The sequence below is a fragment of the Chiloscyllium plagiosum genome, chromosome 29 (assembly GCF_004010195.1).
Source record: "Chiloscyllium plagiosum isolate BGI_BamShark_2017 chromosome 29, ASM401019v2, whole genome shotgun sequence".
NCBI lineage: Eukaryota > Metazoa > Chordata > Chondrichthyes > Orectolobiformes > Hemiscylliidae > Chiloscyllium > Chiloscyllium plagiosum.
Window position 1 is genome coordinate 16,085,302 of NC_057738.1, and position 16,470 is coordinate 16,101,771.

The window sequence follows — 16,470 nt, forward strand, 5'->3', positions numbered from 1 at the left end:
AGTTTATTGTTTGAAATTGCCTGTGAAAACTATTAGTTATAAGAAACCTATGCTCAGCCACATCTACTCCAGGATTTGTGTCACAAGCTCAAATCAAAATCTGGGGAAAGAATGAATGCGCAATTTGGTAATTATATACAGTTTGGCCAACACTGTCATCCATTCTGGCTAGTATCCTGTAATGACTGTCATTCCCTTCCATTGACATTTTCACTGGCATCTGATACCTCATAGCTATCGGTCACCTACAATGATCAAGGAGCATAGAACGTTAGGATCATAGGCCCTCCAGGTGTGCAACCATTCATAAAATCACATCTGATTTGATTGTGGTCTCAATTCCACTTTCTTGCTTACCCATGTAGCCCTTTGCTATCAAAAATCTAACCAAATCCACATTGAATAAATTCAGTAGTTTGCACTGTACAGTGCAGTAAATGCTATCACTTTTATATTTAACTCCCATTGCAATATACCCCAACATTCTATTTACCTTCCTGATCACTTGCTTCACCTGCATACTAGCCCTTTGTCGTTCATGCAGCAGGAAATCCACATTCCTTTGTACCAGAGTTATGCACCCCACTCGATATAGTGTACTAATTTTGTATTCCTGCCAAAGTGGACAAATTCACATTCTCACATATTGTATTCCTACCTGTTAATTTTTTGTGCAGTTACTTATCCTATGTAATTTTGGAGACACTCTACTTTTTCTTGGCAACTTACTTTCTGGCGTACCTCATAGTTGTTGCAGGCTACAATTACTATAAATAGTAAAAAAAAGTTGGAGACCCAGCAATGATCTCTTGATAAATAGCATGAGCTTTATTATGGAGATGTTCACTGTGCAAGCAACAAAGTTACAGGCTTTTGAATCTGCCCAAAACAGTTAATGATGTCATACTTTAGTTACAAGGTTAGGCTCTTAAAGTGACAGTTAATCATACTTGTGCAAATATACAACATATTTCCCCACATCTACTTGTTAGCTAACTAATCCTCCATTCATGCTAATGTGTTATCCCCTGCACCACAAGCTCTTATTTTATGTACTTTTGAGGTACTTAATCAAATCCTTTTGAAATTATAAGCACACCACATTCACAGGTTCTGTTCGTTACTTGTTCAAAGAGCTCTCCTAAATTAATTCAGCATGCTTTCCCTTTCACAAAGCCATATTGCATCTCCGTGATTGCATTGCGATTTTTGTTTTCTCTAGGTATCCCAGTGTAACTACTTTAATAACAGATTCTAGCAATCATCCCCCTGATGGATTTTAGGCTAACTAGTCTGTGCTTTCTGTTTTCTATCTCCCTCTTTTCTTAAATAAATGTTTTGGATAGACCCTAGCAACTTTAAAGTTGCCCAGGTGTTGGGACTGGATGAGATGCATCCAAAGATTTTGAAGGAAGTGAAAGTGGAAGTTGCAGGGTCACTGACCTCAATCTTTCAGTCTTCCCTAGATTCTGCAGAAGTGCCAGAAGACAGGAAAACGCAAACAATTGCCTTATTCAAGGATAGTTGTAAGGATAAGCCTCGCAATTGTCGACCTGTCAGTTTGAATTCAGTGGTGGTGAAGCTTCTGGAGACAATTATTCGGAATGGAATTAGTTGTTACATTAGGAATATGAATGTCTAAATGGGAAATCATTTTTAACTAACTTGCGTTTTTTTGAGAAGTTAACAGGAAGGATTGATGAAGGTAACACTGTTGATGTGGTGTCTATGGACTTTCAGGACGTGTTTGATGTAGTGTCACAAAACAGATTGAGGAAAGTTGTAGATCATTGAATAAGACATAGCAACATGGATTCAAAATTTGCTGTGGTAGGAAATCGTAATGATCAATGAATATTTTTTGGGCTGGAGCAAGGTTTGCAATTGAGTTCCTCAGGGATCAGTATTGGGACCCTTGCTTTTCCTGTTTTTTTTTTATTATTGATCTAGATCTTGATGTGCAGGGGGCAATTTCAAAGTTTGCAGATGATACAAAACTTGAAAGAATTGTAAACTGTGAGGAGGAAAGTGTAGAACTCCAGAAGGACATAAACAGGTTGGTGGAATTGGCACATAGGTTGCAGATGAATTTCAGTGCAGGCAAACATGAGTTGATACATTTTGCCAGGAAAAACATTGAAAGACAACATAAAATAGGGGATGCAATGCCAAGGGGGTGTGAAGGAACAGAGGGACCTGGGTGTATTTCAGTGCACAGATCATTGAAAGTGGCAGGAATGGTAGAGAAAGTAAGTAAAGCAACACAGTGGCTTTATAATAGGGTGATGAGTAAACAAGCAAGAAGGTGATGTTGAACTTGGAAAAAACACTTTTAGATCTCCGCTGCAAAATTGCGTGCAATTCTAGGTGCCACATTATAGGAAGGGTGTGAATACATTGGCACGCATGCAGAAACTGTTTACAAGAGCCATTTCAGGGATGAGGAACTTCAGTTGTGAGGAAAGATTGAAGAGGTAGGGACTGCTGTTCAAGAAGGCAAGGACGAGATCTAATGGAGATTTTCAAAATCATGAGCAGGCTTGATAAAATTAGATGGGGAGAGATAGAAGAAACAAGAACAACAGGGCATAACTTTAAAATAATCTGCAAAAGAAGCAAGGGTGAAGTGAGGAAAATCTTTTTCACTGAACAGTTAGTGTATGAAATACACTGCCCAGAAGTGTGCTTCAGGAAGGGTATTGGATGATTATTTGGATAAAAATAATGTACAAGGGTATTGGGAGAAAGCAGGAGATTGGCACAAGGTCATGATGCTCATTTAATGCGCCAGTGCAAGCATGAGGGAAAATGGTTCCCTTCTGCATCATACCCTTCTATGATTCTGATTATGTGATTTCAGCACAATTTACCAATACACGTGAACTCTGTTAAAAATCACACAACACCAGGTTATAGTCCAACAGGTTTAGTTGGAAGCACACTAGCTTTCGGAGCGACGCTCCTTCATCAGGTGATAGATGAAGGAGCGTCGCTCCGAAAGCTAGTGTCCTTCCAATTAAACCTGTTGGACTATAACCTGGTGTTGTGTGATTTTTAACTTTGTACACCCCAGTCCAACACCGGCATCTCCAAATCATGACTACATGAACTCTCAAATGTTGAAGACCAACTCAGATTGATGGAAGGGGTAAAAGAAAGATACCGCAGGATCACAATCAAGCTGCTGCCCAACATAATGGACTGCAGTACACAGCACTCAGCTTCCAAATACTACCGGAAGTCTGAAAAACAACTAATCTCAGTGCAATGGATTTGTATTCTGTCCCTACCATTAAAGGGTGCACAAATTTTCCAAACTGCTTCCTGATATCTTCAGAGTCCTATTCATCAGGATGTTCAAAACTATCTGCAGCCATGTCCTATAGAATTGTACCATTTAGCTTCTCATGCCATTGTTCGTTGCCTTTCCCAATTTCATCGCTTTGTATTTGCCAGCATTAATCAAAGTTCCTTACTTCTTGGTATAGGAACCCAGCAACTCAGATTGATTAGTCTGTTCCCTGTTATTTTAAGGCTCCTCCTGGTGTGGTACTATCTGTAAACATGCAGAATTTTGTTTTTCCACACCCAAGTCAACTGTGTTTAATTTAAACAACAAGATTCCACACTGATCACTGAGGGACTTCACTAGTTGTTCTGTTTCATGCACTAGATGTTTAATCATCCTTTTGATTCTTCTGCTTCAACCACCTATCAAGGTTATTTAAATCTTTACCCTCTTATTCATTTTCTTTTCATCTTGAGATTTGAGAATATCAATAAATTAGTTTTATAAGTGCATAAAATTTCTTCAAACATTTTAACAGAAAATTGCATTCACCTGCAGCAACAACTTTTAATTTGTTTGAACTTCACGCTTCAGACAATCTTTTTTAATTATGTGTGGGACATGGCATCGCTGGCAGACAAGCATTTATTGCACGTCCCGAGTTGCCTTCCTGAACTGCTGTAGTACACTTGCTGTAGGTTGACCCACAGTGTCCCTGGAAGGATTTTTAGGATTTTGACAGAGTGACAGTAAAGGAGTGGCAGTATATTTCCTAATCAGTACGTGAGTGACTTGGAGGGAAACTTGCAGATGGTGGTGTCCCATGTATCTGCTGCCTTTGTTCTTCTAGATGGGGTGGTAGTGGGTTTGAAAGATACTGTTTAAGGATCTTTGGTGAATTTCTGTAGTGCATCTTGCTACTATACTGCTACTTAGTGTCAGTGACTGAGGGAATGGATGCTTGTGGATATGGTGCCAATCAAGCAGGATGCTGTGATTGTGTCAAACTCCTTGAGTGTTTTTGGAGCTGCAACCTTCCAGGCCGGTGGGGAGTGTTCCATCACACTTCTCACTTGTGTCTTGTAGCTGATGGACAAGCTTTGGGAGTCTCCTGCCTGAAACATTAATTCTCCTGCTCCTCGGATGCTGCCTGACCTGCTGTGTATTTCCAGTACCATTCTAATCTTGACTCTAATCTCCAGCATCTGCAGTCCTCACTTTCATTCTTTGGGAGTCCGGTGATGAGTTACTAGCCTCTGATCTACTCTTGTAACCACTGTCTTTATGTGGTGAGTCCAGCTGAGTTTTTAGTCAATGGTAACTCCAAGGATAATTGGGCTTCAGTAGTGATGACGCCATTGAATGTCAAGGGGGTTGGTTGATTATTTCTTGTTGGATATGGTTATTGACTGGTGTTTGTGTGGTGCAAATATTAATTCCAAGTTTGGATGTTGTCCAGGTCGTCTTGCATTTGAACGTGAACTCCTTCATTATCTGAGGAATTGTCGAATGGTGCTGGACATTGCACAATCATCAACAAGTATCCCCAATATTGACTGTATGGTGGAAGGAAAGCCATTGAAGCAGCTTAAGATTTTGGGCTTAGGATACTACCCTGAGGAACTCCTGCACCGATGTCATGGTGCTGAAATGACTGACCTCCAACAGTTACAACCATCCTCCTATGTGTCACCTATGACTCCAACCAGCAGATTTTGCCCTACAGATTTGCTAAGGCTCCTCAATGCCACAATCAGTCAAATGTGCCCGTGATGTCAAGGGCTGTCACTCACCTGCACTCTGGAATTTGGTTCTTTTGTCCATATTTGAATCAAGGCTGTAATGAGGTCAGCAGCTGCGTTGTCCTGGCAAAACCAAGACGAGGCATCACTGAGCAGGTTGTTGCTGAGCAGGTGCTGCGTGATAGCACTGTTGATGATACTATCCAATACTGATGATTTGAGAGTAGACCAATGGGGCAGTAATTGGCTGGGTTGGATTTGTTCTGCTTTTTGTGTACAGGATATACCTGGGCAGTTTTCCACATTGTTGGGTGGATGCCAGTGATGTAAGTGCATTGGAATAGCTTGGCTAGAGGAGTGGCAAGTTCTGGAATACAAGTTTTCAGCACTATTTATTTTTGCCAGAATGTTGTCAGGACCCGTTACCTTTGCAGTTTTCATCGTCTCCAACCATTTCTTGATGTCACGTGGAGTGAATTAAATTGGCTGAAGACTGGAATCTGTGGGAGAGGCCAAGATGAATCATCCCCTCAGTGCTTCAGGCTGAAGATTGTAGTGATTGTTTCAGCCTTATCTTTTGCACTGAAGTTTTGGACTCTTCCATCATCAAAGATGGGGATATTTGCGAAGGCTTCTCTTCCAGTGCATTGTTTATTTGTCCACTAATATTCATGACCAGATGTGGCAGGTCTGGAGAGTTTTTAGATCTGATCCATTGGTTGTGGAATTCCTTAGCTTTGTCTATCCCTTGCTGCTTGTCCTGTTTGGCATGCAAGTCCTCTTGTTTGGTGGTTTCACAAGGTTAACACCTCATTTGTAGTTATGCCTGCTGCTGCTCCTGGTACACCCTCCTGCAATTGCCTTTGAACCAGGATTGATCCCTTGGCTTAATAAAAACAAAGAACTGCAGGTGCTGGAAATCAGAAACAAAAGCAGCAACTGCTGGAAAAATCAATGTGTCTGGCAGCATCTGTGGTAAAAAAGTGTTACTGCTTTAGGTCAAGTGACCGTGCTTCAGAAATGTGCTCTGCAGAGCTCATCTCCTGGCTTGATGGTGGTTGAGCAAGGGATCTGCCAGGTCATGAGTTTGAAAATTGTGCTGGACTAATTTCTGCTGCTGTTGGTGGTCCATTGCACCTCATGGATGCCTAGTTTTGACTTGCTAGATTTGTTTGAAGTTTGTCACATTTAACAAGGTGATACTGCTACATAACGTGGAAGGAGGGCATTCTCAATGTGAAGGTGGGAATTTGTCTTCACAATGACTCTGCAGTGGTCATTCTTACCATGGACAGGTGTATCTGAAGCTGGTAAAGAAGTTTTTCCCTCTTATTGGTTCCCTCAACACCTACTGCAGGCCTAGTGTCTCAGCTATGCCCTTTAGGAACCAACCAGCTTGATCAGTAGTGCTGCTGCTGAGCCACTGTTGGTGGAGGACATTGAAGTCCCCCACCCAGAGTACGCTTTGCACCCTTGCTGCCCTCAGTGCTTCCTCCAAGCCTTGAACACTATGGTCCAGTACTGATTCATCAGCCAAAGGAGGGTGGTACTTGGTAGTCAGCAGAAGGTTTCCTTGCCCCTGTTTAACCTGAAGGCATGAAACTTCATGGAGTCTGATGTCGATGTCGAGGATTCCCAGGGCAATTCCCTGCCAACTGTATACCACTGTGCTGCTACCAATTCCACCATTTGCCATGGCAGGATTCGAATCCAGATCCCCAGAATATTTGTTGAGTTTCTGAGTTAATAATCTAGTGATGATACCACTATCTTGTTCAAGATAAAACTAGATTTATGAGCTTGCAAGGTAGACTACATCAGGATGTAGAAGCAATTCCCCTTGTAACTAGTGATTTTGAAGCTTATAGTCTGTATATTCAAAAATAAATGTGAAATCAATGCATTGAGACTTGGAAATCTTTTTAAGCAATTCAAATTGTGCAAAAACAGAATTAGATTTTTGTGTTGAAATTTTGTATGTACACAATATTAAGTATCACATTCAACAGTCTTTGAGAAGTACTCTGTCAAGAAATGGTAATCTGCTATTTGAAATAAGGCGTCGTACTTTATTATGTTTCAGTAGCAAAGCAATGGATTAATACAACAGAGTAGAAAGTTATTCACCCCATCAAGGCTAAGCTACCCTTTTGGAGGAGCTATTTAACTAGCCCCAGTTTCCATTTGAAAGTTAGAGTGCATTCCAGAATTTAACAAATAGCATTTGCAAAAGGATCTCCTGTATTATCTGGTTCTTTTGCAAATTACCTTGAATCTGAAATCATTTCCCATCTTGTTTGCTATGGATAGTTTGTGAAGTCAGACAGCAAGGTGGAGTGGGAAAAATCAGTCGAACTTGTTACTTGACTTAGCTGAACCTCTGGATTTTACTAATATTTAAACTAGCTAGAGATTTTGTGCCTGCATTTGGATTTCAGTACATTTTTGTTTAACTTTAATAGTTGCTTCTTGTGGACAAAATTCGAAGGAGGTTTCAAATAGTCCTTTCAAAAAGGTTACCTTCGTCTCTGAACAACTGAATGTCACAGAGAATGCGCCAAGGAATGAAGAAAAGGGTGGTGATGAAAGAAATACTGGTGAGTTTATACCATCTCAGTGTTTCTTCATATGGTGATAGTACTTTGTCTGCTGATTACAAGGGGAAGGTTTCTTCCTATTACCCTGTTTGTGCTCCTCATAATTTCATACATCTCAATCATATCCTCCCTCAGTCTCCTGTGCTCCTAAGAAAACAAGCTTGGTATATCTAATTTTGCTTTGTGACTAAAACTGTCCAGCCTAGGCAGCATTCTCGTAAATTTCCTCTGCACCCTCTTCAGTGCAAGCACATCCATGAGCATCATAATATGGGAACTTCAGTAGTATAATGATGCAGCAGCTCATTAATTAAAACGCATCTGCAATCTATAATGTAGATTGCAGAACTGCACACAATACTCCAATGGTTTCTTTAGAGTGAGATAGTGCAAGAAAAAACACTTACGAACTGCTTTTCACAACTTGTGTCCCAAATGCTTTACCGTGTGAGAATTTGTTTTAGTATATGTGGCAGCCAATGCGTGCACTATAAGGTTCCATGAACAGCACTGAGATAATGATCACTTGATCTTCTTTAGGTTGGCTGAGTGCTACATATTAGGTAGGACACCAGAACTGCATTGCAGTTGCACGGTTCCATGGATTTTACCCCCAGTACCTCCCCAGTAGTTCATCTTTCTCTGTGTTTATTATATGCAAATTTTGTGCCATGTAAAAATAATCTACCACTGGACCACACTTGAGTGGAATTTTTCTGTTTTTATTCATGGAATGTGAGTGTCTTGGCTGGGCTAATTTTTAATGCCTATCCCTATTTCTCCTTGATCTCTGGCTTGCTATGGGCATTTTACAAGGCAGATAAGAGTCAACCACGTTGCTCTGGGTCTGGAGTTGCATGTAGGAAAGATCAGAAAAGGATGATTCATTCCTTCCCTAAGGAGCATTGGCGGTTTAAATTTCACCACCTGCCCTGGTGGAATTTGAACCCATGACCCCAAACATTAACTTTTTCTGGATTACTTGCCCAATTACGACAATGCCGCTACCACCCCTTTATAATTGACCTTAGCCACTCAATTTGTTTCTGCCAAGCAGTCAAATCATCATCTTGAATTAGGAGGAAAGTTAAATAAGTTGAACATTGTTGCCTAAAACTGAAATCTTAATCCATATTTTTAATATTATACATAAAATTAACTCCGTATTTAGTAAGACAGATAAACAGGACCGAAAGACTGAGGTTAACCAGTTATTAATGTGTTTTAATGGACCCCAACTGTTTTCCCTTAATATTAGAAGATGGTTTGAAGGTTGTTTAATTTCTTTTACATTAAAGCTGCTAAATGAGCATGGTAATATAGGAACTTTAGTATAATGATGCAGCAGCTGATTAACTAAAATAATGCTCCTGTCTCCTTAGCCTTTTCCTTTTTGGAAATGTTGACTCATTTACTTTACGCTAATTTTTCCTAAGTAGCTATTGTTTTACATATGAACCTTGAGTGTAGAAAAACAACAATAACTAAACCATATCAGGTTGGTTGACATCCTTAAATGCATATACTGTAGTCCTCTTGGGATAGAATTTGGGAATGGAGACTTTGAATTCCCCAGCCTCTCCCAAATCTACACCCATCTCACTCAACTGTAGAACAGTAGTAATGTTACAGGACTAGCAAAATTTGATCAAATCATAGCAGCTGGAGAAATTCAAATTATTTGATTACCTAATCTGGCATAACATGTTACTCTTATATAACTACCAGATTGTTGTAAAAATCCATCTACTTAACCAATGAGAAGAAGTCTGCTGTCCATAGCTGACTTAGCTTTCACATTGGTCTTCACCCACAATATGGCTCCCTCTTAATTGCTTTATGAAGTGACGTAGTGATCTGCTATCAAAATCAAATAATAAAACCAGGTGGACCACCCAGCATTGACACGTTCTGCAAGTGGCAAAGTCGCTACAAAATCTTTGTTAAGGTCTCAGAAATTGGACCAAAAATTGATAACCGGTTACAGACAGCCAAACAGTCCTACACGAATTGACTTTAGATCTAACCTCTGCCATGTCCAGTCATGAATGGTGATAGACAATCTGACAATTAACTAGACAAGGTTGCAAAAAGTAACCTCATCCACAGTGATTTGCGAATCTAATACATCAATGATAAAGGCAAAGCTGAAATACTGAATAGATGTATCAACTCTGTCTCCTTTTGAGGTCCACCGTGTTCTTGCAGTATTCAGTCAAATGTATTCATGCCACCTGATATCCTCTGCCTTCAGCCTTTTTTGTTTTGATATAGCAAATAATTTTGAACTATGGATCCTCACTATAACAGTGAAGATTGAAATCAAGAACTAGATATGTCCTTAGATAAGGCGTACATTACAACTACAACACAGGCAATTTTCCAGATCTGTCCTCCCTGGGGAAAAAAAAAGACAAATCTGTCGATCAAAAGCAGGATCGATACAATCCAATCCAATCCAATCCAATCACTGTCCCTTAAGTCTACTCTTGATCGGTTTGATGGAAGGTATTGTTGATATGATATCAAGGAGCACTTACTCAACAATAACCTGCTCACTGTTACTCAGTTTGGCTTCTTCCAGAGCCAAACAACTGCAGACCATATTATGGACTTTGTCCAAATATGAAAAAAAAGGCAGAATTCAAGAAGTGAGCTGAAAACACCTTGGTAGAGGGAGCCATTCAAGTGGGGAAAGGTAATAGGAGCATAGTTATGGTCAGGGACCGTGCAATTAGGAGATTGAAGCTGTTCTCCACAGCTGAGTGGGAGTTCTGTCGGTTATCTTGCTTGCCTGGTGTCAGGATTAAAGACATCTCCTTGGAGCTGGAGAAGAACTTCGAAAGGACAGGAAGGGAATTGAGTAGTCGTTGTCCAAATTGGTAGTAATGACATTAGTTGGCCAAGGAAGGTGGTTTTGCTATAAGGCTTTGAACAGTCAGGAGCCAAATTAAAAATCGGAACCCTCCAATGTAATTTCTGTGTTACTACGTGAGCCGTGGGCAAACTGAAAGAGTTAATTATATAGCTCAGATTGCTGTTGGTGGAATGTCTTTCAGTTCACAAGGCACTGGCACCAGTACGAGGATAGAAATGAGCTGTTTTGGTGGGATGGTCTTCACTTCAACCATGTTGAGACCCATGTCATGACAAATCAAATAACTAGGCTTGTAGAAAAACCTTTAAACTAATTTGGGTGGGGGGATGGTGTTGAAGGTTTGGAAGAGGGGAAATGTAGGTTCGCAAAACAAGAGGATTTGGCAGAATTGCAGGGCAGCTATTTTGATAAAGATACCCAAAGTGGGAGAGGAAGGACAGAGATTGCAAACTTCGAAAAACCGCAGTAAGTAGGTCAATAGGAGGAATAATAGTTAAAATGACTCTTTTTTTCTTGATTGTGCAGAGTACTTGCAACATAGTACTTGGAACAAAGTAGATGAATTAATGTCACCATTAATGAGACCATAAGATGTTGGAGCATAATTAGGCCATTCAGACCATCAAGTCTTCTCCACGATTGGATCATGACTGATAAGTTTCTCCACCCATTGTCCTGTGCTCTCCCATAACTCTAGATTCCCTTACTAATCAAGGACCTATCTATTTCTATCTTAAAGACACTTAATGACTTAGTATGGCAGAAGGCTGCGGAATCCAAGGTGCACAGATTAACTAACCTCTGGCTGAAGAAATTCCTCATTTCAGTTCTATAGAGTCGTGCCTTCACTCTGAGGCAATGCCCTTGGGTCCTAGTCTCTCCAAGTCGTGGAAACATCTACAATACAGGTTAATGAGTATGAACTTGTAGCCATTACAGAAATATGATTATAAGAAGATCAATGCTGGGGACCAAATGTTCAGAGGAATATGACTTTCCGAGAGGACAGATGGGGTGGCATTGTTGGTACAGGATGGAATAAATATGATAGTGAGAAATGATCTTGAATTGGGAGATGTAGAATGCATTTCTGTGGAATTTAAAAAGTAGAGGAAAGAAAATGTTGAATTGTCTATCGGCCTCCTAAAAGTAGCTATTTGGTGGGACGGTGAATAAATTAGGAGATAATGAGGGCATACAAAAAAAAGGCAGTACAGTAATAATGAATACTTAATCATCTTCAAGATCGGGATAGGCAGATTAGTAGAGGAAGCCTTGAGGAAGAATTCATAGAGTATATTCAAGAACATTTTCCTGGAACAATATGTTGTAGATCCACTAGGGATCAGGCAATTTTGGATCTGGTAATGTATAACGATGCAGGTTTAACAAATTATATGAGTAAATAATCTCCTTGGAAAGAGCAACTGTAAAATGTGTTATGGACCAGGCCAGGCGCCCTCAAAACATTTTAAGAAGGTAGCCCAGCCCATAACACTTTTCTTATTTTAAAGGCAGATGTAAAGCAGATATTCCAGGAGTGATGCAACTAGTCAAACCACTCGTCTTTAAACAAAACAGAATTTATTTACACACTATGGTTGAAATACGAACAAAAGAAAACAGAATTTAGAATAACTTAACTGTTTGAAAACCCAACTGACTCGATATAGCAACTTAACGAATGAGCTGTTCCAATACCTGCAATGTCCCAAAAACACTCCTTGACAAATGATAAATTCAAATTCAGCTTCTTATAGGCAGGAGAGATTGCAGAGAGGAGAAGAGTCAGGCAAGAAATATCTGTTGAAAGTGTGGTGCTGGAAAAGCACAGCAAGTCAGGCAGCATCTGGGAAGCAAGAGAAAAGAAGTTTTAGGCATAAGTCCTGATGAAGGGCTTATGCCCAAAACATTGATTCTGCTGCTCCTTGGATGCTGCCTGACCTGCTGTGCTTTTCCAGCATCACAATCTCGACTCTGCAGTCCTCACTTTTTCTCTGGAGAAACATCTGTTGAAGCATGCAGCCTTTTTCGCAGTAATAGCTTCTCTGTTACCAACAGTTTCTGACTACATGCTAAAACAAATCAAACTGGGAAAGAAAAACCTGAACTGGGAGAATTTGTTTAAATAAGCTCTTTCCAAGACATGTCAGCATATCAGAATATTGTGCACAATTCTGGTCTCCCTCGTATAGGAAGGATGTTGTGAACCTTGAAAGAGTTCAGAAGAGATTTACAAGGATGTTGACAGGGTTAGAGGGTTTGAGCTATAGGGATAGGCTGAGGCTGTTTTCCCTGGAGCGTCAGAGGCTGAGAGGTGACCTTTTGGATTATAAAATCATAAGGGGCATGTGTAGGGTAAATAGACACTGTCTTTTCCCTGGGGTGGGGGAGTCCAGAAATAGAGGGCAGAGGTTAGGGTGAGAGGGGCAAGATTTAAAAGGGATCTGAGGGGCAACTTCTTCACGTAAAGAGTGGTGCGTGTGTGGAAAGAGCTGTCAGAGGAAGTGATGGAGGATGGTACAATTACAATATTTACAATAAGCCAGAGGATTGGACATCTTTGAAAAACAGACAAAAGGCAACTGAAAAAGAAAATGAGGAAGAAAATAAATTTTGAAGATAAACGTGTAAATAATATCAAAATGAACAGGAAGAGCTCCTTCAAATGTATAAAAAGGAAGAGAGAAGCCAAAGTGAGTGTAGGGCTCTTAGAAAATGAAATTGAGGAAATAATAATAACAGGGAACCAGGAAATGGTAGAAGAATTGAATAAGTGCTTTGCATCAGACTTTACAGTAGAAGACATTAAGAGCATCTGTAAATTGTTAAACATTCAACGGGAAAAAACAGGAGAGGAAATAAATACAATGATTATCACTAGAGTAAACTTGCTGGGCAAGCTAATAGGTCGAAAGATTGATGGGTCCCCTGAACCTGATGGAATGCATCCTAGGGTATAAAGGAGGTGGCTTTGGAATAGTGGCCAGTTCACTTAATATCCCCTGATATTGGAAAAATATTAGTCTATTATAAAAGATGTAACGGAGCGTTTAGCAATGCATAATATAATCAAGCATAATATAATTGTAACTTCATGAAGGGGAAATCATGTCAGACAAGTTTACTAGAATTCTTTTAGGTAAGAAGTAAAATGGATTTTCAGAAAGTGTTTAAACTACCACATATTATGCTACTTTGTAAGATAAGAGCCCAAGGTGCTGTGGGTCGTCTATTAGCGTAGATACAGAATTGGTTAACTAATAGAGTGGGAAATAGACGGCAGTTTTAGAATTGGATCCAGTTTCAAGTGGTGTGCGACAGGAATCAGTGCTGGGGTCACAATTATTTACAAAGTATATTAATAACTTGAATGAGGTAAATGAATGTACTACAGCCAAGTTTGCAGATCACACAAAACTGAGTGGGAACGTGAGTGGCAAGGATGACAATCTGCAGAGGGATGTACCTGTAGACATTTAAGTGAGCAGGCAAAAACCTGGCTGATGGAATATAATGTGGGGAAATGTGAGAATACAGGAGGTGAATATCATTTAAATGGAAAAAGACTACAGAAAAGGGTTTTGCGTCACAAAATGGAATATTGGCCTTTATTTCAGAGTCAGAAGTCACACATCAAGTGAACCTGATACGAGCAGCACTTAGAAAACTTTGATTTCAATTAAACCTATTGGACTATAGCCTGGTGCCACGTGACTTCTGACTTTGTCCAACTCTGGCATCTCCACATCACTATTTCAGAGGGAATGGAATATAAATGTTTTGCTATAGAAGGCACAAGTCAGACCACAGCTGAGATGGTGTGAACAATTTTGGATCCTTTATCTAGGAAAGATGTATTGGAATTTGGAGCAGTCCAGAGAAGGTTCAATAGGCTGATACCAGTATGGAGGGACTATCTTATGAGCAGAGGTTGAATAGATTGGGCTGTACTTGTTGGAATATTAGAAGAATGAGAAGGCATGTAGATCTAGATGGCATAATCTCAGAATAAGCGCAGTCATATTTGACAGAAGAAGACTCATTCTCTCTGGGTGTGAATTGTTCAAATTCTTAACTAGAGGCTATTTAGCCTGGGTCATGAAGTATATTCAAATTTAAGATAAATTTGGACCCCCTTATTGATTTAAAATATATGACAAAAAGGCAGGGCAACAGAGTTGAGGACTATCTGATCTGCCATGATCTGAGTGAATTGGCTGAATCTACTTCTTCACTTATATCACCTTGTCTTAAACTGGCTGTCTTTGATACTAAGAACCCTAGCAAAATTGAAGTCACAAGGAATAGGTAAAGGTTGATGATGGTGGTGTTTGGGGGTGGACAGAGTTCCTGTCCAGTCGTAGGAAACTTACCTAGCACAAAGGATGTTTGGCTGTGGTTGTTAGATACTAATCATCTCAATCCCAGCACAGCATTGCCAGAGTTCTTCAGGATTGTGTTTGAGGGCAAACATTCTTCCACTCCTTCAAAAATTATCTTCTCTCCAACATAATATCAGAAAAAAAAAGATACTCCCTGATGATTGCACAGTATTCAGGAGTACTTGCAATTCCTCAGAGACTGAGGTAATCAATGTCAGCATGCAATAAAGACCTAAGTAATCAGTCTCTAGCTGATATGTGGCAAGTAACATTGCATCACACAAGCATTTGTAATCATCTTCAGTGAGAAATGCATTGAATGACCTCTCCTGGACAAGTGCCAGGCAATGACTATCTCAAGCAAGTAATAATCTAAATATATCACCTTGAGGCTCAGCAGTATTACCTATCACTGAAGATGCAACCATCAACATCATCCAGTCCACCAATGGACCAGTCATATTAATGCTATAGTTATAATAGCAGTTCAGAGGCTGAGGTCTCTGGGATTTCTGATTTCCCCCAAAGCCTATCGACCATCTACATAGTGCAATTCAGGGAAGTGATGGAATACTCTGTTTGCCCAGAGGAGCAGCAGTGCTGAGAATCTTCACATTAGACAAGATAGCCAGATTGGGAGTTTGTGCAGTTGTGTATCTGCATAAACTCCCAATCTGGCTACTTTGTCTTGTACACTGTTTGTGTACCTGCACCATATGGATTAAAGCAGTTCTCGATGGCAACTCATCAGCACCTTGTCAAAGACCATTCGAAATACTGACCTTCCCAGTGATGGTCACATCCCAAGAATGAAATTCAAATTCTCTGCCTAACCCCTCTACTTCTCTCCTCTTGTAAGATGCTTTTTAAAACATAGCTCTGGCCAAACTATTGGTCGTCGTGATATAGTTATTGATCTTGCTCTTTCTAAGTGACATGTAATATTTTATTATGTTTAATGATGCTATGCATCTTTAAGATTTATTTTACGAATTGTCAATTCTTAAACAAAAATGTAAAACTGTTGCATTAGGATTTTTGAATACTTGTGTAGCAAGCTATGTAATTCAAATACATACCTTAATATATATATTTGATAGAACACGGAACTGTATAGCACAGAACGGGTTCTTTGGCTCATGATGTCATGAAAAATGAGGCCAGATTAAACTAATCCATTCTGGCTGCCATTGGTCCATATCCCTCCATTCCTTGCATATCTAAACATCCCTTAAACACCCCTATTGTATCTGTCTGCACTACCAACCCTGGCAGCCTGATCCAGACTCCTTCCATTTTTTTTTGTGTAAAAACAATTCACCCCTCACATGTCCTTTGAACCTCCCCCCTCTAACCTTAAATGCATGCCCCCTATTTTTAGGCATTTCAATGTCAGGAAAATGATTCTGATATATATATCTGAGATTTAGTAGAAGTCTATAAAATTATGAAATGCATATATATAGATATATAGATATATATATATATGCATTTCATAATTTTATAGACTTCTACTAAATCTCCCCTCAGCCTCTGCCACTCCAAGGACAACAATCCTAGTTTTTCGAACCTCTCCTTA

At 39.8% G+C, this 16,470-nt stretch overlaps 1 protein-coding gene across 1 annotated transcript in view; it reads left to right on the top strand.

The window, feature by feature from the left end:
* The window catches only part of anln (anillin, actin binding protein), a 103,784-nt gene that overhangs the window by 36,578 nt on the left and 50,736 nt on the right, over positions 1-16,470 (top strand). Inside the window, exon 9 of the mRNA XM_043719199.1 lies at positions 7,494-7,628. Coding sequence (XP_043575134.1) covers positions 7,494-7,628 — 135 coding nt within the window. The remainder of the gene's footprint in view (positions 1-7,493; positions 7,629-16,470) is intronic.